Below are 22,614 nucleotides of genomic sequence, written 5' to 3'. Positions count from 1 at the left end.
CTGGCCAGGGCTGACCTTGACCGTTTTAACTTGCATTTACATATACAGGCTTCCATGTGTGTACCCGGGGGGGGGGGGGGGAGGAGATGGCAATGAGATGTTAATATGATTTTCCCCCAAACTATCAAAAAATCTCTCATGTATCAAACTTAGAACATTTAAAATGTCCTATGTTATTGCATCACCGGATCTGTTATATCTTAGATCTGTAACCAAAATGTTCTGTGTGAGCAGGGTCATCTTTATTATTTATTAATTTTTCTAGAAAATAAAGATGGCTTTTACAGTAATTTTAAAAACACTAATTGTAAATATCCCAAGGGCTGTTTTAAGGCATATTTGCTCTGTAACCGTAGGGGTTATATCTCTGAAAACATCACAGGAGAGAAATGTATAACAGGGGCGGTAAAACAGGGAACGACTATGGAGGTCCGTTTTCCATTCGTTATGTCACATTGGCCGGCGACTTAATTTTTCCAAAGCTCGAACGGGTCTCCTGCGGCTGAGAGGCCACCAGACTTCTTTCTCACGTTTGGATGATTAAGTAGGATTTATATAAAGCCCTTCTGACCTGCTTTCCAGGGTTCCCTGTTTCTATTGTTGCCACTGTTACCAAGGAATGGAGCCTGGAACACAGAACGTGGGGGAAGGAGAGGCGGATGAAAGCTCCTAGCTGTTTTCACTGGAACACGGCGATGGAGAGAAAACGAGGAAAGACGCATCGAGGGTCCTACGGACCCTAAATCAGTGACAGGGAGTGGACTTCTCTGCATCTCCACAGACCACCCTTGGTTCTCTGACGGCTTCTTCGGGCCGTTGCAGAAACTTCGCCTCCTCCGAGTTCCTCAAGGGTGTTTGCACGTTGGTAGCGCTCAGCGGCAGCTTGTTTGTTTTTCCGGTTCTGAGAGATCGCAGCCTCCGCTCGCCTAGCCTCTGCTGCCAGACCCGGCTCCTTCTTTCCCCGAGCAGAGGGGCTGGGCGGCCAAAGAGGCAGAGGCTCGCTCGGGCAGCTCTTCCCACTCTGCTCCCAGTGCTTTCATGCCCGGGGGTGTCCAGGCGGGTCGGAGCCCCGCCCGACACCCAGGTGCTCCCGCTCCCCTCCCCTGCGGGACAACCTCAGTGCGGTCTAACCTGTCTGTCCTCATATGCCCTGGGTCACCTATGCCAAGGTGGCTTGCTTTCTTTCCTTTTCTTTTTTTAAGATTTTCTTATTTATTTATTTATTTTTTAGAGAGGGGAAGAGAGAGAGAAAGAGAGAGAGAGAAACATCAATTTGTGGTTGCCTCTCACATGGCCCCCACTGGGGACCTGGCCTGCAACCCAGGCACGTGCCCTGACTGGGAATTGAACTGGCGACGCTTTGCTTCGCAGGCCGGTGCTCAACCCACTGAGCTACGCCAGCCAGGGCTGCTTTCTTTTTTAAAGTTATATTTCTGCCTGCCTGCCAGCTGATTTTCCTCCGTTCTCCTTCTCCTTCTTGCATTGAATAATATCCCTTTCTTTTTTCCGAACACTCTCAGTAGGAATGAGCTGCCCCTTCTGTAAGCTGGGACTGATGTCCTCAGGTGGCTAAAGTGACATCTAGACAGAAATTCAAATGTGTCAGAGCCCAGGCGGCAAGCACAAGGCCCGCGGCCCAAACCCGGGCCTCCACCTTGTTTTATCGGGCCCGGAACGTGTTTCTACCCGGTGGCAGCGCTGAGCTCTCACTTAACTGTTGAGGAGTGGTTACATTTATTTGGTCCTAAAATTACACTCGGCCCTTTGAAGGCAACCTCGAGGCTGACGTGGCCCGCGGTGAAAATGAGTTCGACACCCCTGTGCTAGAATATCACACGTGAATAAAGTAGTTGGGGAGAGACTCATGCACATTTTTTTTGTTGTTGCATCCCCAAATACTTAATTAAAAACCTTTAATAGAATTGAATCCTGCCCTTATTGGAGGAAAAGAGCAGAATCTGATGGAGAGAAACAGGAGTTGTTGTTGTTGTTGTTGTTGTTGTTAAGCCAAGAATCTGGAAGGAAGTACGTCAAGGAAAAGGACTTTTATGTTGTTTTAACTAAAGAAACGGACTCTGTCCCAAACACGGAGGGAATAAGTAAGGCAAACGGTCATCTGGGGGGTGGTCGGGCCGGCCTCGACAGCCCCCGTTTTTTGGAGGGTGTGGCTACATGTGTATCTCCACAGGCCACGGGCGCCGGTCCTTGGCCTTCTCCTCCTCAGGGTTCAGGTCCTGCCGGCTCGGGGCCGTCTCCTTGGCCATCACGATTTCATCCACGGTCACGAGCTCCAGGACCACGTCGGCCACGGCTTGGATGCCGTGGGCCTTGGCGCCCAGGGTGTCCCACACCTCTTCGCTCGCCACGTCGATCATGCCTTCGACCCCCACGCCCGCGAGGAAGTAGCCGGCCTGGTGCGCGGCGCTCACGTCCGCCATCACGCGGGAGGCGGCCAGGCCCGCGTTCTCGGCCAAGGTGGCGGGGAGAGACCGCAGGGCCTGCGCAAACGCCAGGAGCACGGGGCCCCGCAGCCCCTCCAGCGCCGTCCCCCGGTCCGAGAGCATCTTCGCCAGAGCCATCTCGGTGGCCCCGGCCCCCGGGAGCAGCCTGGGGTCCTGGCACAGCTGGAAAAAGGCATCGATTCCGTGGTAGACGGCCTGCTCCGCCTCCCGGAGCCCCGCACGCGTGGGCCCCCGCAGGACCACGGAGAGGGCAGGGGTCGCCGGAGGGTCCCACTCAAACACCACGGCCAGGCCTTCCCGCAGCTCCTGCCCATACACCCGCTGGCACTTGCCCGGCTCCAGGGGGGCAACCAGGTGATGCATCACAGGCGTGCCCAGAACCTCGCTCAGGCCAGCCAGCTCCCGCGGGGACTTCACCTGGATCACCATGATGTTGTACTTGTCGGCCTGTGCCAGGGGCTTCTCCTCCACGTCCCCGCACACCACCACCACGTTCACGCCCACGTTCGCCAGCTGCTCCACTTGCCTTTGGAACAGGCTCTCGCTTTCCCTCCTAAACTGCACGAGCTCGGTGGGACTGGAGAGCCGCGCCGTGGCCGGGGCGTTTGGACTGGGGAGCCCGAAGGGGCAGGCGAAGACCGCCACCCTGGCGCCTCTCAGCACCACGGTCACCTGCCCGCACGGCTTCCCCGGCACGGCCAGCCCGGGCAGCAGGCACGAGTCCTCCAGCTGCCCTCCCTGCAGCACGCACACGCCCACGCGCTCCCGGTGGAAGGTGCCGTCCAGCTCCTTGGCCGCCCAGCACACCTGCGCCACCATCCTGGCCAGGTGCCCCGCCTGGGACAGCGTGTGGGTGTTCATCACCGAGTACAGGGCCCCGGACGGGTCTTCCAAAGGCCCCAGAGACCGGATGGCCAGCGACGGCAGCAGGTCCAGGGTCTCCGCGGCGGCCGCGGCGTAGGCCTCCCGGAGCTGGGAGCGGGGCAGGCCGGCGCTCAGCAGGAGTTCGGCCTGCGTCAGCAGGGCCTCTGCCAGGAGCACCACGAAGGCCACCCCGTCGCCGCTGTGCTCGGCCTGGCCCAGCGCCACCTCCCGCAGCAGCCGGGCGGCGGGGTGCTGCAACTGCAGGGCCCCCAGGATGGCCGTGGCGTACCCGGTGAACACTGTCTCTCCTTTGGCGGTCACCAGGAGCTTCTGGAGGCCGTAGGGCCCGTAGCACGGCCGGATGACGTTGGCCAAGGCCTGCACCGCGGCCAGGCTGCTGCGAAGGTGCTGCCCTTCTGCTCCCTGACCGCTGGGGCCCGGCCACAGCCGCTGGGGCAGCTCCCGCACTGAAGGGGCTCCGTGAGCCATGGCCTGCCGGGGGGGGGGGGGGCACCCTGGCTGCAGGGATGCTCCAGAAGCAGCAGCAGGTGGGGGGCGGGCGAGGGGGATACCAACCTTTTGAAGCTACTCAAGGGGTCAGTGGACACATGGGCCCATCACCCAGTGTCTGGGGACATCTGCCCTCCAGGCTGGGTTTGGGGGTGAGCGCAGGTCTGAAAGCACCCCCAAACTGAGCTGGAAGGGAAGGAGGCGGCAGGGGCCTCGGACCCTTGGCGGCTGAAAGGGAGCCCATCCTGATGACCTCACAGAGTGGCACCTGGAACCCCGGGCAGGGAGTGAGGTCACAGAAGGCTGGTTGGGGTCCAGGAGGGCCTTCGGGTGCGAGGAGGTTAGGCCCAGGCACCCAGAGGGCTCAGGATGCACCCACGTGCCAGGCCCCGGCGCTGCACTTAACCGTCGGAGACCGTGAGGGGACCACACAGCGGATGAAAGGACAGACCCGCTCCGATTTCCTGGTGACGCAGTGGCCCTGCGCCGCCCGTCTGGGGGGGGGGTGCGGGTTGCGTTGGTCCCACTCCCTGGGCAGGGCCTGCTGAGGCCTCCGCCTCGGCCACCTTATCTGCCTGTCTGTGCTCGTCGTCGGGTTCCTGCCAGTGTTCACCTGTCTCTCAGGTGGCAGGTGTGTGATGCCGCACAAAGTGGGACAGCTCCTGCCAAGGACGGCAGCATCACTGGGTTGGCAGAGGCAGGGCAAGACAAGGGCGAGAGGCCCACGGACAAACAGACAAGCAGAATGGACGACGACGGGGAGGGAACGGACCCGCCTCCCACCGGCCAGGAAGGCGGACAACCCCAGTGAATGGAGTCGGGCCCTCTGGGCCCCCTCCTCCTCCCCCCCAGAAGGTAAGTGTCTTCCTTCATCCCCTCCTTCGCTCACTCCCTCCTTTCCTCACATGGAGCCTCCTGGAGTGACGACTGTGTCTTTCTCTGTTTGACACATAGCGTCCCCACGATGTCCAGTGCAGCGAGGGAGACAGGCGATAGGAGCACGGAGACCAGTGACGGGGACAGATTCCCGCCCAACGAATGCAGCTTCCCACAGGTGCTGGGCAGCGCGCTGGCCGGGGGTGATGAATGTATCAAGATGAGGGGGAAGAGCAATGCCACTCATTTTCACTTGGAAAACAAACCCTTTGTCCTTTCCCCCTAAGTGGGGAAACGGGACTCTGGAACTGATGACGAGGGTCAGGAGCCATGATAACATGGGAGACGCTGTTTCAGTATTTCCACAGACAAGTGTTGGGTGCCAGATGGGTACTGGAGGTGTCGGGGGTAATTTCATAATTATGTCTAACCATAATGTTGTACATCTGAAACTAATGTAAAATCATATTGAGCCCTGGCTGGTGTGACTCAGTGGATCGAGCGTTGGCCTGTGAACCAAAGGGTCACTGGTTCCATTTCCGGTGGGGGCACATGCCTGGGTTGTGGGGCAGGTCCCCAGTATGGGGTGCGTGAGAGGTAACCAACTGATGGTTTTTTTTCTCTCCTTCTTCTTCCCTTCCCTTCTCTCTAAAAATAAATAAATAGAATCTTTAAAAAAATAATATTGAATGTGAACTGTAATAGACAAATAGAAAAAAAAGAAAAAAAAAAGACCCAGGAAAGTAAGTGTCATTTGGAATCCCAGCCCGGAGATGACCCTTGGTCCCATGCTGATGAGTGGGACTCCCTTCTGCACACACATGCACCGGAGGTGTGGGCTGCAACCGTGTGACACACTCGGGCGGGATGACGCACACTGTGCGTGCTGCTCTGCCGTCATTTCCCCTCCGCACTCTCCCGGCTGGGAGGCACGTTTCTTAGCAGATCTGCTGTCTGGAGCCTGGGCAACTCTTTGACCTCTGCTGCTTTCGGAGACCGTGAGAGATGGGCACCATCCTCTCTGCCCAGGTTCCCGAAAGCCAGCGACGCTGGCAAGGGTGTCACACATGTTAGTCACAGGTGGCAAAGATGACTTGCCTGTTTCTTCTTCGCAGACCTGTAAGATACATTGTAACAACCAACCTAAAATGTAGCGAAGTAACGGAGTGTGCACATACACATTGTTCATAAAGATACAGTTTCTTTTTAAGGAGCAAACACTCCTGTGAACGATGGTCTTAGTTCTTTCTCTTAAGGTGAACATGTTTCCTCCCTTATTTGGCTTCCTCCACAATTATTTATTTAGCTGCGGCTGAATGGTAGGGATAGAAGGTGAGTAAGGCAGGCAGCTGCAGCCGCCTTCACAGGGCTCAGGGCGGGATACAGACAGCCGGTCGGCCATTCATTACAGGTGGGGGAGCCGCGATGGGGTGAATGAAGCACAGGTGTTACAGAAACACCCAGAGGGACCCGGAACCATTGCCATTGGCAGAGCGGTGGCCCGGGATGCAAATGAAGTCTGAAGGGAGAGCTGAAGGAAAGGGAAGGAGGAGGAGGATTCCTGCAGACATGATTAAGGGAGACGAGGTCATCCTGGAGTAGGGTGGACCCTGACCCCAGTGTGACTGGCCTTACAAGAACGGAAGACACACACTGAGAATACCATGTGAGGACACAGACACAGGGACAAGACGCCCATGTGACCACGGTGACAGAGACTGGAGTCATGCACCTAAAAGACAAGGGATGCCAAGGACTGTGGGCAGCCCCCAGACACCCGGGAGAGACACAGAACAGATTCTCCCTCAGAGCCCCCAGAAGGAACCGGCCCTGCCCACACCTTGAGTTCAGACTTCCAGCCCCCAGAGCTGGGGAAGAATGAGTTTCTGTGGTTTAAAGCCGCCCAGTTGGGGGTCGATTGGTGCGGCATCCTTCGGAATCCGTACTATGTCCCTGTCTGTGGTCAATAAAGGAGAGGAACCCAAGAAAACGTGTGTGTTTGTGGGGGGCAGGAGAGCCCATCTTTAGGCTTGTATCACACCTGCTGGCAGGGCGGTTTCTAGGCCCCCCCCCCCCCTTGTGAACAGACACACTGTCTGCTGACTCATCCTGCCCCGCCCTCCCCCCAAGCCCCCAGTTGCATTTCTTTTAAAACTATGATTGTGTACACAATGGCTATAAATATTTAATCTTCCTATTTGTATGTTTTTCCGTGTTTAATTTTCAGTTGCCTGCTTGTCCCTTTTGTGTTTATCTTGTTAAGCAGTGCCAGGCTTAGAGTGTACACCCCCAGAGGGCAAGATTCTTATCACTATGGGCGGGGAGGGAAGGCTCAGCAGACCTACTTACTCTGGCCAGGACTCTTAGACAGATGGTTTTTTTTTTTTTTTACGTTATTGATCTATTTGTTTCTTTTTAGCTTCTTTAATTTTTCGGTCTCACAGGTACATGGTATGAATTACTGAAACAACTTATTCAAAGCAATATGAATTTTAAAAGCTAAAAAACACTACAGACTAAATATGAATGAATTTTAAGTGATTAAAATTATTTTTAAAACATTTTTCCACTGAAAAATAAAGCAAACAAAACAAAACTCGAGCCATGACTGCAGCTTTTTAAAGCATGACTTTGATAGTAGAAATATGAACGTAAAAATGGTAAGATCTAGAATTTAAGTTTTCAGTGGTCCTTTCCCAGCTGTAAGTTGGGTTCCTAGAAAGCCCCGAGGAATTCAGGAGTTCAAGGGGACACAGAGAGGGAGGGATGACAATTAGCCGTGACCCAGGGCAGCGCCTGAGCCACACTTCTGTGCTCACCAAAACAAAGCGATACAGACACGCTCTGAATAAAGACCACGCCAGTGACGTCGGCAGGCCCTCAGTCAGCGAGGACGGGTCCTGTACTGCGAATTTTTACTCACTGTCGCCTGCTACACTCGGAGAATCTCATTTGCTTACCGTTTATTGAGAAGTGTCTTTTTCTTTGTTGCAGGTTAAGCCCTTACCCCACCCACATTTTAAATATTGAATATGTCATATCTCTGATTATACTGCATGTGCTTTGAAACATTGTGTTTTAGAGAGATGTAACACAGAAAGTGAAAGCTGCTGGAACCCCACCCTTCAGAGACATTGCACTCTGGTGCATGGCTACCATGTTGAAAAAGTGCCTGTGTAACATGGGTACTTTAGAAACTAGACGTTCTAATTTTTTTTCCTGGCCTTTGCAGATGCTCATGTCTTTTTAATTTTACGGTTTGGAAGCACCTCAGCTCCCTGCCTCCTGGATTTTTGCTGCCACTGTGGTCTCAGAGCTGTATAATGTGGGCAATGGAAATGGAATCACCCTTCAAACATTTTATGTCGAGTAACTATTTCTTGAACACTTCCTTTGCCTCCTGAGTTCTATTCTATTTGCTCCACCTGTGATAACTTCAGGCGGCGGAGGCTGCTATCCTTTTAAATGGATCCCAACTACTGGTCTTCTTGCAGTGGCCAGCAGGACGAAGATTCAAGGCTGAGCTTCCTCACCCTCACCGCCTTGCTGCTTCCCAGAAGCATCAATGCACAAACCCGTGACGTGCAGTTTGCACCCCCTGACACAAGCCCCCCTGCCATGCTGGAGAAGTAACCTGAATTATCCAGGTACATCATTTTGTGCACAGTCGGAAATGGGCGTTCTAATTCCAGCACTGAACTCGGTAAATGTGTCAATCATCCAGTTTTTGCAAGTGTGCTCTCAAGCATCATGTGTAGAGAATATGAAAAAAAAGGGTAATGATAAATTTTAAACACACCACATCATATGTTTATCATTAGTCACGGATGTGTTGTATTTCTATGTATAATAGACACTTTTAACTTATTGTTTGCATTTACCAAGCCAGCCTCTCCCCAAGCTCAAAATTCCCATAGCTGTAAATTTAGCCAACTTGAAAAAGTCAGCAGGGATTAAACCTTGAAGGAATTCAAATGACTCTCTTATTAGAGTCTTATTCCAGCCACTTCAGAAAATGATGCTTTTATTCAGAATAGACTCAAAATCAAACTGTAAATTTTGCCCACATAGGAAACACAATGTAAGGTTTATATTCTGGCTATTGGGAGGAAAGGAAGATGAACAACAAAGCTAAAAAAAAAAAACCCAGCATAGTACTTTTACCCTACACTAAACTGTGTTGTGAAGATTAAATCATGGCAAGTGCCCCGTGTGTCCAGCCTAGAGAATCTGCTCGCTCAGTGAATGACAGTCCTAGTTCTTGTGCAGATGGTTGGTCGATAGGTCTTAATATTCCCCTCCCAATCAGCAACGTGTTCGCCGCCTCGCACTGCTCAGTCGCGAGTGGAAAGCACATTGTCCAGTTGCCTCCCTGCACAAATAACCTCGGAGTCCCCTATCTGTCGCTGTCCTTCCTCAGAAAGTGCATATATCAGATTTCTGACTCTGGCCCCATTTTTCTTTTACCATTTTCCCTGATGACAGGAGGTGGCTTAGAAGGACTTGGTATTTTGTCCGTGCACCGCGGCACACTGAACGGGAAAACGAAGTTGCAGGGTTTGCACGGGCTCAGCGCCTCTCCCACCGTTCTTTTTGTGCCCAGCTGGGCGAGCCCTTCCTGGATCACTTTCGAGAACGACGTCGTACGAACAGCGGAGCTATCCGTGGAGCGGGGCTATTTATCGCGAAGTTGCAGGGCTCTTCTCCTCCGAAGACGCGCGTTACCCCGGGAGCACTCGGGACGGGGCCGGCGGAGCCCGTGTGGCTCCCGGCGCGCGCCCGAGCGGCCGCCTCCTCCCCCCACGGCCGCCGCGCACACCCGACCCGATCCCGGATTCCGCCTCCGCAGCTTGGCGCTCTCCCGAGCCGGAGCCGGAGCCGGAGCCGCGGCGTCAGAGGAGGAGGGAGCGGGGGCGGGGGAGGGGCGGTGAGGTCAGCGGCGGCGGCGCGTCCGCGAGCGGCGCATGCGCGGAGCCAGCCCTGTGAGTGGCAGCGGCGACGCGCGGGGGGCGGTGGGGGCCGGCGGGTGGGGGAGGGGGCGGGGGCGTCGCGGCGGCGGCCGTGTGTGGGCGAGACCGCGGCGAGTTTGAGAGGTCCGCGGTGCGGGGCGCCCGGGGGACGCCCGGCGCGGCCCTCGCGCGACGGCCACGGTCGAGAGTGTGTGTCGGCGTGCGGTGCACGCTCCGCCGCAAAACTTCCTCCTCCCCGGCCCGGGGGGCGGGCGCCGAGGGGCCGGCGCTCGCGCAGCCCGGCGCCCACAACAACAACTGGAGCAGCTGTCAAAACTTCGCCGCCGCCGCCCGGCCTGACGCGGCCCGCGCGGGGGAGGGGCGGCCGGCGGGGCGCGACCCCCGCCCCCCGGCCGGCGCCCGCCCCGTGCGCGCGCGCGCGCGCGCACCGCCCCCCGCGCGGCCCCGCCCTCCGGCCCGCGGCGGGCGGCCTGGGGGAGGGGCGCGGGCGGAGACCCCGGGCCGGCGCCCCTCACCCCTCCGCCTCCCCGCCGCGCCCGCACGCGGCCCCCGCCCGCGGCCCCCGCCCGCGCCCCGCCCGCCGCCCGCACCTCCCCGCCCGCCGGCCCCTCCCTCGCGCCCGCCCGCCCCGCCCGCCGCCCCCCGCCCGGCCCCTGCGCGCCGAGGTGCGCGCGCCCGCGCCGATGTGTGTGAGTGCGTGTCCTGCTCGCTCCATGTTGCCGCCTCTCCCGGTACCTGCTGCTGCTGCTCCCGGGGCCGCGGGCGATGCGAGAGGCTGAGCCGCGGAGCAGCAACCCGAGCAGCAGCGGCGGCGGCGGCGGCCGCGGCGGCGGCGGCGGCGGGAGGAGCCCCCCAGGCGGAGGACCGGGGTCCATGTGTCTTTCCTGGTGACTAGGATGTCGTCGGAGGAGGACAAGAGCGCGGAGCAGCCGCAGCCGCCGCCACCACCCCCCGAGGAGCCCGGAGCCCCGGCGCCGAGCCCCGCAGCCGCAGACAAAAGACCTCGGGGCCGGCCTCGCAAAGATGGCGCTTCCCCTTTCCAGAGAGCCAGAAAGAAGTAAGTTGAGTGCGAGGGAGCCAGGCCGGGCGCCAGCCGCGGCGCCGGGCCGGAGCTGTCACCGCGCGCCCGGCCCGCCGCCCCCGCGCTCGCCGCCCCCGCGGGGTGGGGGTGGGGCCGCCCGCCGCGCGTCCCCGGCCCGGCGCCCGCCCGCCGCCCTGCCCCGCGCCCCGCGCCCCTCGCCCCGCGCCCCGCGCCCGGGCCTCCCGCGGGCGCCCCGCACCTCCCGCCCCGCCGGGCGCCGCCGCCGCCTCTGGCCGCCGCCGCACTTTACTTTTTAGTCGGGCCCTTGCGCCGAGCTTCCCGGGCGCCCCTCCTCGGGGCGACCCGTCGCCTCGCGGCCGCCTGCCGGCCTCGCCGGGGCTTTTAAAAAACAAACAGCGCCGCACACCTGGCGCTGCCCGGGCGAGTTTATTGTCAACTACAAAGCGGCGCGCCCCGGGACGCCGGCCGAGCTGTCAAACGCCGCGGCCAGGTGGTCTCCCCCCGGCCGGCGTCCCGGGGGGCGGCAGCGAGGCGGCGAGCCCCGGCGCGGCGGGGGCCGCGTTTCTTTGTCGCCCTGCAACTTTTCCGGCTCCCGCACCGGCGCTTGCCTCCTTCCTCGGTCGATTAGGAAGTCGTTGGACTTCTCGCTTCCCTCCCCCACCCAGAGCCTCGCCGCCCGGCACCCCGACGCGCTGCCCGGCGGCTGCGGGCGCGCCGCGGAGGGCTGAGCGCGCAGGAAGTTTGGGAAACGCGAGCCGGCCGCGCGGAGCACGGTCGCTCCCGGGACGCGGGCGAGGCGCCGCGGAACTTCGTGGAAGTTGCCGGGTCGGGCGCAGCCCTCGTCGGCTGCGGGGCGCGCACCGGCCCTGGGTGCCGCGGCGCGCTCTCCGCTGCCAGCGTGGGCTTGTCACCGGACGGCGGGCCGAACGGCGGCTTTGCCTGGAAATGAAGACGCCCGTGGTGGTGCCGGGGAGTCGCGCGGCCGCTGTGGCTCCGGAGGGTGCCACGGAAGGTGTGTGTGGCCGTCCTCTGAAGTTGTAGCATGGCGTGTGTCGCTTACTCATTTCATCGTACGCTCGTCCGCCCGCCTGGTGTCGGGAGTGGAAGGCTGCACGGGGCGGAGGGGAGCTGCACGTTTATGGATACTCTGTAGTTTTTGTCGTCGTTCGGGCGAATTCACTTCGCAATATTGTTGCGTTTGCTGCCACACAGTTACCATCGCAGTGTTTATTGAGTCGGAGCGGAGCGGCGCTGCCAGGGCCCCAGGAAGCCCTCGGCTGGAGAGCTTTCTTTTCTCTGCTATCCTTGCTTCGGAGAACGACTCAGGGCCTTCAGCTTGCCTCCATGTTTTATGGCCAGCTCTCACGGCGCTCTGACAGGCCGTCAGCGAAACCAGGGGAGGATGCACGCGTTACTGCATGAGCTCCTTGGTCACTCCGAGTTAGGGGTTGGGATGCCTCTTGCATGGTAACGTCATGTCTGCTGTGAAACGCCACCATGAGTCCTGTATTGGGTTACATTTGGAGAAGGGATGTGCAGTTTTAAGTAACTTTCAGCTTCTTTGTCACTTTCTGTATCCTTTAGAGCAAACACCAAGGCATATTAGGGTTTTAATTTGATTCCTTCCCGTTTTCTCTGTGTGGAAAGCACTTTTTGGTTTCTCTCTGGGATTCCTTTATGTTTCAGACTTGTTTTTAAGTTCTTTCTCTAGAAAGCGTACACCTACCTGTTGTCAAGCCCCTCACCCACGCACACCTGCTGAGGTTGAAATGGGCGTATTTGTATTAGTGCAGCTTCTCATGCACCAGGAAAAAAAGTTGGTTTGGGGTAGTACCACTTTATTATTTCGATTTCTGCAGAACACACCAATCTAACGGTGTAAAAGCATCAGAACTTTGGAAAGTGTCTAGAACAACTCTAAGTCTTGAGAGAATTTTTTCTTCTAGGTTCGAAAACTGGTACAGCATTCATCATAGGAAGTAAAGTTCAGGGCTAACTTGGATGGTTCCAAACTTTTAGTGAGTTCTTTAGAGTCAGATGTGTTTTTGGAACGGGGTGGAATCTCCAAATGTTTCAGAAACACGTAAATGGAAACCAGTCAGTTGAAATGAAAGCAGAAAGAAGGGTTTTGAGTGGGCACCTCTACCCGCTGTTAGGGCACATGTGGAACAGACCCTGTACTTAGTGGGGGGAGACCCCGAAAGTGAAACTGGTTGGCAGCAAGCTCCCGTTGGGTTTGTAAATACTGAAAGTGTCTGCAAATTAATTAGGTGGGACACAAAAATTAATATTCTCTGCGAAATGCAGTGGAGATCCAGGCTTTTCAATGGCCAGTGTGATTTTGATGGTCACTAAGTGGGTGGTTTGGTGAGAGGGCATGAGCGCATCTTGACACTGTGTTTCAAAAATGGGTTTGTGTGTTTGTCTTGGGATTAAAAAGGTGCCCATGTATTGCTATTTACACTTTCTTTGAGATTGGACTTTTTGACAATTAGGCAAACACATTTAACATTTTCTTATTTTATAATATTAGATAACTTTTTGACACATTTGCCTCAGGTTTATTTAATATTAGATCATTTTTATGTTTTATCAAATTTGAAAGCACAGGCTATATAGTTACTGGTTTTACATGAACTGTTATTACTTTAAAATTATGTTTATTACCTTAAAGAATTTTGAACTGAAGCTATTAATCTTAGAGGCAAAATTTGAAAGGAATATAAGTAAGAATTTTTAGTTATTTAAATCCTCACTCAAGGATATGTTTTTGTGGGGTTTTTTTTTTTTTTGGTTTTATTTATTTACTTTTAGAGAGGGGGGAAGGGAGGGAGACAGAGAGGGAGAGAAACATCAATGTGTGGTCACCTCTCACAAGGTCCCCAAACCGGGACCTGGCCTGCAACCCAGGCATGTGCCTTAACTGGGAATTGAACCAGCAGCTTTTCAGTTCACAGGCCAGTGCTCGACCTATCGAGCCACACCAGCCTGGGCGAGGATCTGTTTTTTGAAAAATTGATTTTAGAGCGAGAGTAAGGGGAGGCCACTCGCAAGAGAGAAACAGACAGACATGGATGCGGGAGAGAAACATCAGTTGGTTGCCTCTCCGGGTCGAACCTGAAACCTGGCTGTGTGCCCTGACCAGGGATCAGGCCTGCTGCAGCCTGTTGGTGCCTGGGACCACACCAGCCAATTGAGGGCAGTAATCTTTTTTTTTGTTTTGTTTTGGTAATGCAAAAGTCAAGTGGAACAGTGAAACTGACATTTGCCTAAAAGTCCTGAGCAGCAAGGACTGCCTAGCTGGTTGGTTACTGGAGTGCCTCATGGTCTTCGTCACAGGCGCGGGTGTCCTGTTGGTGACAGAGCCCCTGGCTCAGAGGAGGCGCATCCGGAGGGTCTGGTTACTTTTTTATTAATGCTAAGGAAACTCTTCCTGGACCTTTGTATTTTTTTTCTTCCTTAGAATATATAAGGGAAGCCATGAAAACATTCCACCCTGTTTCTTACCAAGTCAGCCAAGGGGGTTAGTTAGGGGTGGGGAGGGTCTTGGGGTGGCGACGAAGGGGCAGTGGGAGGCTGGGGTTCCTGAGCCGCTGTCCGTACCCTCTCTGAGTGCACTCGTGCCCGCCTGCAGCGCTTGTGTTGTCCGGAGGTCAGTTACTGGTATGAGAAGGCCGCCCTGAGCACTGTGGCTGCAGAAAAAGTAGGGACCAGTGATGTCATACCAGGGACCCGCCAAATATGGTCCTGCTGCAGCTCGGGTGAAGCCCCTCCCCCAACAGAACAACTCAGTTCCATTTCTGTGAACTTGAAACAAGTGATTAAAAAACTCTGTTGCACTTTAATGTATGCATTTTCATAAAACAATGGTTTATCGTTGAGAGGTATTACTGTCATTATTTATGCTCTTTGAGATAAGGCAGAGTTGTAATTTTTATGGTAGTATTTTTTTTATTTTAAAAGAAATCAGGTAAATGGAGATTTTCGGTAATTGCTGATCTCTGGCAATTAACGGGCACTGAAATGTTTAATTTATTCAGAGAGCTGGCCCAGGAATGGCAGCCTGTCTTCTCTTGGGCGGCAGTTGTCCCTGTGCCTGTTGGCCGCCTTTATGGCATCGCTCCTCTTTGAGAATATGATGTTTTCAGTCGAACGTACAATTTTTTATCAGTGTATTGTTGGTTATTACTACCATGTCAACTTAATAAACACGTCTCACAAGTTCATTTCCCCATTCCGAAAACAGTGATTTAACACATTTTCCCGTGATCTCAGTAAGTCCAGCCTTGCTAGATGTGCAGTCAGCTTGCAGAGTGACGAGGCACACCGCTCACTACCCTCCCGCTCCCTCCCGGTCTGCCAGCCTGCAGGTGGTTCCCCGCCACAGGCAGGGTTCCTCCGGGCAGATGGTGCTCGTCCCGTCCCGCCTTGTGTCCTGAAGCCTCGGACAGCGCTCCTCGAAGGGCTTCCAAGGAACCTCACTGTCCTCCCAAACGGAAACTGGTCAGTGTTTCCTTCCAGAGAACCTCGGACGCAGCCTCTGTGTGCTTGCCTGTTGGGGACGGCTGCGGTCCCTTGGTGGGATTTGATAGCGTTTGGGATCTGTGCGAGGCCTGGACGGAACATAGCTGCCCAGAGCCGGCGGAGAGTACACTTTCCAGGGACTGCGTGTGTGTTTCTCCTTTTCCTTTGTTTGGCCCCCGTTTTCATTTCAATGAACACATTCATCCCTTCTTTCTCTCTTTAGAAAGTTTCCTTTATCATGGTTGTGCTCAAGTGGCTATTTCCAGAACTTCTTGGCAGTACAAATTGCAGAAGTTATTGAGTGAAATAGGGATGTCTTTTTTTTTTCTCTCTTGTGATGCCCTACATGTAAATGTACGCTTGTGGCTAGCGTAGGCCAATCCTGAATCTGCCACTGGAAGTCCGGTCTCCCTGTGTGCAGCCTTCAGAGGACTTGAGAACACAAGTTAGGAGAAGCAGGAATGACACAGCTCTTTTCGTACTTTCTCTAGAAGACGCCTCCTGTAAAAAAGATAGCAAAACTGTTTGGGTTTGCTTCTGCTGTTAATGTTGTGATAGCAGTGAATGGGCATGACGCAGAAACGCCGGCGTCGTGCAAGAGTCTGGGAAATATCCTTCTGTAGCTTTTTAGACCTTCCATGCAGCATGTCACTCGAAGACCGTGGAAGCAGGGATGTGCCGGGAGGGACAGTCAGCCTGCAGGGAGGTGCACTGTGGCCAGGACGGGTCTGCAAAGCCTGGGAGGAAGCAGTACTTGAAGTAGACCTTGAAGGATCAAGAGCATTTAGCCAGACGGAGGGAGAAGAAAGTGAGAGTGCTGGGGCAGTGGGGGGGGGGGGGGAGGCGAGGGATCAATGTGAATACATTTATTGAGGGTGGAGGGAAGAGTTAGAGGTGTTTCCTTGGAGTGTGACTAGATCAAGAGGCTCAGTATACAGACTGGTGCCAAGCTGCGAGGGCCCTGGAATGCCACGCTAGTGAGTTTGGGCTTCATAGCCCTGGGTCTATAAACTGTTTACAAGGACCAGGCGGGTAATTTAACAGACTTGCACGAAGCTTGTAAGGCCCGAACGATGCTTACCCTGGAGGCCCGAGGAGGCCGGAGACCTTGCTTAGGTGCAGCTGAGAGCTCTGCGGATGGCTGCCGTGTGGGGCTGTGGGGTGCTGCTTCTAGGCACTCTGGGGTTTCGGCAGGGGCTGGGGGCTTAGCTTCTTCTGGGGAGCCTCTTGGTCTTGAACTGTCCTCAGTTAATTAAGGCCTACACCGCTATTTGGGCCTGTACCTCGGGGCCGAATCTAATCTGCAGACCTCGAGTGGGCTGCAGGTCTTCTTGCACCAATGCTTTCTGCCCAGGTTACTTTGTTTGTAAATTAAAGTTGCAAAAAGAGGTGTTCGCAGCCTTCCTGAGGACAGGAATGCTATGACGTTACTTTGTGTGTTCTGTTCGGCATCTCACACAGTTGAACGGAGGCACTCTGGTGCCCGGTGGCGTGATGGCAGATGTTGTAGGAGAACTGCCCTGGAGACACTGGGGGCGGAGGCCTCACCTGGGGGCGGAGATAACGAGCTGCTGCTCAGGCCCAGGTGGGAGGCAGGCAGGGTGGGGCAGGGCCGGCCCAGCCCTTGGGGCCTGGGTCAGTGCAAGGGGGAACCTTGAAGTTCCCCATGTGGATGTCTAGAGGCTAGAAACGTCCGGGGGGGTATGGGTTGTGCTCTGGGAATTTAGGAACTGGATTAGGACAGGTGATTAAAGATGTGATTTAGCAGAAATCACTGATAATATGGAGAGTCTGTACGGTTGAGACTGGAAATGAGAATACATGCCCCACACACGCGCACACGTGCAGAGACGCTCATGGCGGCAGAGGAAAGTAGGAAGCCAGGAGAGAAGAACTGGCCACAACAAAATGCCCATCAGTGGACAGCCACGTGGTTTTGTCGGGACGGGGGCAGACCTGTGGGCGCCCAAGTGGGAGGATGTGGATGATACGTTTGTTGGCTTGAGGAAAAGATTTCCAAGAGCTGCAAAGCAGTGTTTAGTACTTTTCTTTGTAAAAAGCCCACACACCCAAACTATGTATATATTTTGTGTGTAGAAAATGATTTAGAAGGATCATTGATAAACATGGATACCTCTTAGGAGCATATACTTTTATATTTACAACTATGCAACGTATTTCTATTTTTAATATTTTTGTCCTCACCCAAGGACATGTCTGTTGATTTTTAGGGAGAGGGTCAGGGTTAGGAAGGGAGGGGGAAAGAGGGAGAAAAGCACAGATGTGAGAGAGAAACACACCAACCTGCTGCTCCATACCCACGACCTGGGCACGTGCCCTGACCAGGAACTGAACCCGAGACACCCGTTGGTTTACGGGAGGATGCTCACCCAACGCAGCCACACCGGCTAGACCTGTGCATTTAAAGAAATCCAGTGCAGTCGGCCTTTCCTTTGAACAATGCAGGAGTTAGGGGCACTGACCCCCCCCGAGCAGTCGAAAACCTGTGTGTAACTTTTAAAAAAAAGATGTTATTTATTTATTTTCAGAGAGAAGGGAAAGGAGGGACAAAGAGAGGGAGAGAAACATTGATGGTTTGTCTGTCACCCCCCCCCCCCAACTGGGGACCTGGCCTACAACCCAGGCATGTGCCCTGACTGGGAATCGAACCAGTGACCCTTTCGTTTGCAGTCCAGTGCTCAATGCACTGAGCCACACCAGCCAGGGCTAAAATGTTTCTTCTTACCAGTAACTCATGAAAAACAACCAAAGCAAGTCTAGAAGCTATAGATGTAGCAATGTTATCACAAAATCATTTCAAACACTTTTGTTACCTAAACTTGTTAGTGCAGTCATAGTGGTATTTGGTAAGGTCTTCCTACTGAGACTTCTTATTAGGTGGTTTTTAAATGATTTTTTGTGTCTTTTATGCCTAGGTCACTTTTAATCTTTATACCTCAGTGCAATCCATTTACATCAGAAATGATGTACCATTTTTTACTGTGTATAATGCACACCCATGTTTTTGGCCCAAAGTTTCAGGGAAAAAAATCTTTCACCTTCATTTTTTAATTCAATTATTTATTTATATTTAGATACTTTTTTATTACAAAGGAACTTTAGCATTGGTTTTTGAACATACTACGTTATAAGAAATTTTATGTAACAAATTCTTACAAAACAGGAATAGATGAAAGGTTTTTCAGGTACTACCCATGTGTAATGCACATCCTTATTTTCCCTCAAAAATTTGGGCAAAAGTGTGCATTATACACGGCAAAATATGGTAGTCGATGGTCATAGTGAAGTCTGTGTATTTTGTTCTTAATTCCATCTTTTAGTGGAGACTAGCAAAAAGAATTTCCCCAATTTCCTGATCATTGGGACCCTAATGACATGTACCATGTGTTTGGAGTAGGAATATAAAGTGACAATTGCATATAAAGTAACAATGTAGAGTTACAGAATTTAAAAATCAGATGAGGATTCTGAGGACATTTAGTCGATCCACTCATTTTACAGATAGCTGAGCCCTAGGGAGATTGGAATATTGCTAGTGGCCGTACATTAAGGTGCTAACCAGTCCATAAATCAAGGGGGAGAAGGTGCACTGTTACATGGGTGACTCCCAGTGAATTATGCTTTCTGGATTCAAGCTGTTGTACGGTCACCTCGCCCTGTGTCTCGGCTAGCTCTGCGACTCACTTTAACCAGGAGAACGCAGCAAAAACGACGCGGTGCAGTTTGGGGCCTGAGTTTTAAGAAGGCCTGGAACGTCCACTTGTGCGTGCCTGGAGCCCCGCGTCCTCCTGCAGGAAGCCAGGCCCATCCTGCTGGAGAGACCCCGTGGAGAGGGAGGCATCCTGAGACCACCTGCACAGATGTCCCAGCTCTTTCCGTGGCCCGGCTGAGTCCAGCCCCGAGCCGGGTGACCACCTGGAAGACTAGCTGAGGAGCCAGCCGCCTGAGCCTAGCCCAGATCGCAAAATTACGAATAAATAAAACCGTGTTGTTTTCATCTATTCGTTTTGTGGTAGCTTGTTATATAGCAATATAGAATGGAAGCAGATGGTTTGGGAAATTAAGGGACTTGAAGAACAAAAACATGTATTTGAGTATAAACGATAAAAATCATTGTTTCCCAACTTCTTTTATTTGTATATTTCATTGACTATGCTATTACAATTGTGTTACTTTTTTCCTCCCCTTTATCCCTGGTGCCCTGCACCCCTCCTTCCTCCAGCACTCTTAGTTCATGGCCATGAGTTGTACATATAAGTTCTTTGGCTTCTCCATTTCCTACACTGTTCTTATCCTCTCCCTGTCTATTTTGTACCTACCACTTATGCTTATTTCCTGTACCTTTTCCCCTCCCTTCCCCTACCTCCTCCCTGCTGATAACCCTCCAGGTGATCTCCTTATCTATGATTCTGTTCCCGTTCTAGTTGTTTGCTTACTTTGTTTTTGTTTTTGTTGTTTTCAGGTTCAGTTGTTGATAGTTGTGAGTTTGTTGTCATTTTACTGTCCATAGTTTTGATCATCTTTTTCTTAGACGAGTCCCTTTGACATTTCATATAATAAAGGCTTGGTGATGATAAACTCCTTTAACTTGACCTTATCTGGGAAGCACTTTATCTGCCCTTCCATTCTAAATGAAAGCTTTGCTGGACAGAGTAACCTTGGTGTAGGTCCTTGCCTTTCCTGACTTGGAATACTTCTTTCCAGCCCCTCCTTGCCTGTAAGGTTTCTTTTGAGAAATCAGCTGATAGTCTTAATGGGAACTCCTTTGTAGATAACTGTCTCCTTTTCTCTTGCTGCTTTTAAGATTCTCTCCTTATCTTTCATCTTGGGGAATGGGATTATGATGTACTTTGGCAAGTTCCTCCTTGGGTCCACCTTCTTTGAGACTCTCTGAGCTTCCTGGACTTCCTGAAAGTTTGTTTCCTTTGCCAGATTTGGGAACTTCTCCTTCATTATCTTTTCAGATAAGTTTTCAATTTTTTGCTCTTCCTCTTTTACTTCTGGCCTCTCTACGATTCAGATGTTGGAACGATTAAAGTTGTCCCAGAGGTTCCTAAGCCTCTTCTCATTTTTTTGAATTCTTGTTTCTTCATTCTGTTCTGATTGGATGTTTATTTCTTCCTCCTGCTCCAAACTGTTGATTTGAGCCCTGGTTTCCTTCCCTTCACTGTTGGTTCCTTGTATATTTTTCTTTATTTCACTTTGTATAGCTGTCACTTGTTCCTTTACTTTGCATCTGTACTCAGTCATTTCTGTGAGCCTCCTGATGACCAGTGCTTTCAACTCTGCATCTGAGAGGTTGGCTATCTCCTTGTTGCTTAGTTCTTTTTCTGGAGTTTTGATCTGTTTTTACACTTGGGCCATATTTCTTTGTCTCCACATACCTGTTACGTAGTGAGGGGGCAGAGACTTAGGTATTCCCCGGGGCAGAGCAGCCCGCATTGCTGTGTTGTGGTGCCATCTGTCAGGGAGGGATCAGGGAGGGAACAAGGCCACTCACGCCTTTCAGTCACTTCCACCACTACCCACAAGTGGATTGCGCCCTTCTGATGCTGATTCCTGGGTGGGTGGGTTTGTGTATGTTCTAGGACCCTGTGGGTGTCTCTAACGGACTCTCCTGTGAGGCTGGGAGTTTCTCTTGTCACCGTGACCCCCGCAGGTTTTTACAGCCAGAGCTTTTGAGGCTTTATTTCCCCGAGCTGGAACCCTAGGTCACATGGTCTGTCTCGCTCCCCAGTTGTTCCTCCCAGCTTATCCACGCGCAAATGTGGGACTGCCTTGTCCGCCAGCCACCACCTTGTCATGTGTCCTCCTGTGCATCCGCCGCCCGTCTCCACCCCTCCCGCCAGGCTGGATTAACGTTTCTTCTTTAATGCCTTGGTTGTTGGACTTCATACAGTTCGGTTTCTTGGCAATTCTGGCTGTTTCGTTTTTATATAGGTTGCTCGAGGAAGCAAAGTGTGCCTACCTACACCTCCATCTTGGCCAGAAATACTGTTTTCCAGCTTCTTTTACCGAGATATTCAATAATGCTGCCCCCTACGTATTTCGCTCCTCCTTTCACTAAGGCATTTTGAAATAGAGATGGGTTTTTATTGGGGAACTGAAGTGATATTTTTTTAAAAAGCAGTTGTTAGTGTAGATTGGACTACAGTGAGTAAATGTATCACGGAAAAATAGAAGAATTGTGGATATATCAGCCTTCGGAAAGGTATGATTTTGCTTTTTTGACTTGTGCAGTGCTCTCGTACGCCGCACCTGGAGTACCAGCGACTCCGTGTCAGAATGCCTGGCTTGTGCTTCTGGGCCGAGGTGAGGCTCGTTCTTGTGGGAAGGGAAACCTCAAGACAGCGGCGACTTGAAGAGGGGTGTGTGTTTCTCGCACGTCGGAGGCTGGAGGGTGGGGCTCGGCCCGCGTGCGGCCTGGGCCCTGCGAGGCTGTCCGGGACTTGGCTGGGTTTATGTCGCCGCTCAGGGGTCTCCAGGATGTCGTGGCCTTCGCTGTCAGATTCCTGCCGGCTACTGGATCCCTGGTCACCGCGTCCACGTCCCACGAGCGAAGGGCGGAGCAAGGCACGCGCAGCTCCTCTCTCTGAAACGCCCCCCTGAGGAGTGCCGCAGGCCGCAGCTTGTGTGTGACGGGCTGGGATGCGGTCCTGGGACCACGCGTGGCTGCAGAGAGGCTGGGAATGCAGCCTCTTCGCCGCCTGGAGTAGGTTTGGGGTGTCGTTGCTGAGGGTGGGGTGGACATTTCCAAAGTGGTCGGTGGGCTTTGCCATTCTGAGCCATGGTTTGTGTCCTCGGGCCTGGGGAGACGGGTGGCATGGGACCCTTGGAGAGGGCAGATCGGCTGCGTGTCGGGGGCTGGCCCCGGGCCCGTGGCAGCAGCTGCCGGCGTGCTCCGGGAGCCCAGAGTGCCCCGAGTCCGTCCCGCGCAGGGTAAGGAGGCAGTGGAGCGATGGCACGCTGTCACCGATGGCCTGCTCCGTGTTCACCTCAGCCTTCATCTGTGTCCGCTTACTTCACTTTTTAATCTCTTCACCCCAAAATGTTTATTTTACCAGCCTTTAGGCTGTCTTCTTTTTCCCTTTTAAAAACATCAGATTCATTCCATGTTTGAAAAGTTTACGAATAAGCCCGAGTCCCAACTCCATGCAGAACATCCTCAAAACTGGAGATGGCCGCGGCGTAGAGACACGCTGAGCTCCCTCCTGTGTGTGTGTCAGCGTGTCCAGGGCGTGCCGGGGCGACGGCCAGCCTCAGCCGCGGCGGCAAGGGGGTGCTGCTCGTGCCCGCCACACGCTTTCCGTGGGCCGATCTGGGAGCTCCTCACACCTGCAGCTGG

At 53.6% G+C, this 22,614-nt stretch overlaps 2 protein-coding genes across 2 annotated transcripts in view; one reads left to right on the top strand and one right to left on the bottom strand.

The window, feature by feature from the left end:
* Positions 1-1,886: 1,886 nt before the first annotated feature.
* Positions 1,887-4,260, bottom strand: CCT8L2 (chaperonin containing TCP1 subunit 8 like 2). Its single transcript, XM_028525282.2, has one exon. The coding sequence runs from the start codon at positions 3,813-3,815 to the stop codon at positions 2,169-2,171; it is 1,647 nt and encodes a 548-aa protein (XP_028381083.1). The 5' UTR covers positions 3,816-4,260; the 3' UTR covers positions 1,887-2,168.
* A 6,049-nt stretch (positions 4,261-10,309) lies between these two features.
* The window catches only part of KMT2C (lysine methyltransferase 2C), a 204,599-nt gene continuing 192,294 nt past the window's right edge, over positions 10,310-22,614 (top strand). The window contains 1 exon segment of the mRNA XM_036011061.1: positions 10,310-10,739. Within this exon segment, the coding sequence (XP_035866954.1) occupies positions 10,579-10,739 (161 nt within the window). The 5' untranslated portion in view covers positions 10,310-10,578.

Source organism: Phyllostomus discolor, chromosome 10, assembly GCF_004126475.2.
Source record: "Phyllostomus discolor isolate MPI-MPIP mPhyDis1 chromosome 10, mPhyDis1.pri.v3, whole genome shotgun sequence".
Classification (NCBI taxonomy): domain Eukaryota; kingdom Metazoa; phylum Chordata; class Mammalia; order Chiroptera; family Phyllostomidae; genus Phyllostomus; species Phyllostomus discolor.
This window is presented reverse-complemented; position numbering and strand designations above follow the sequence as displayed.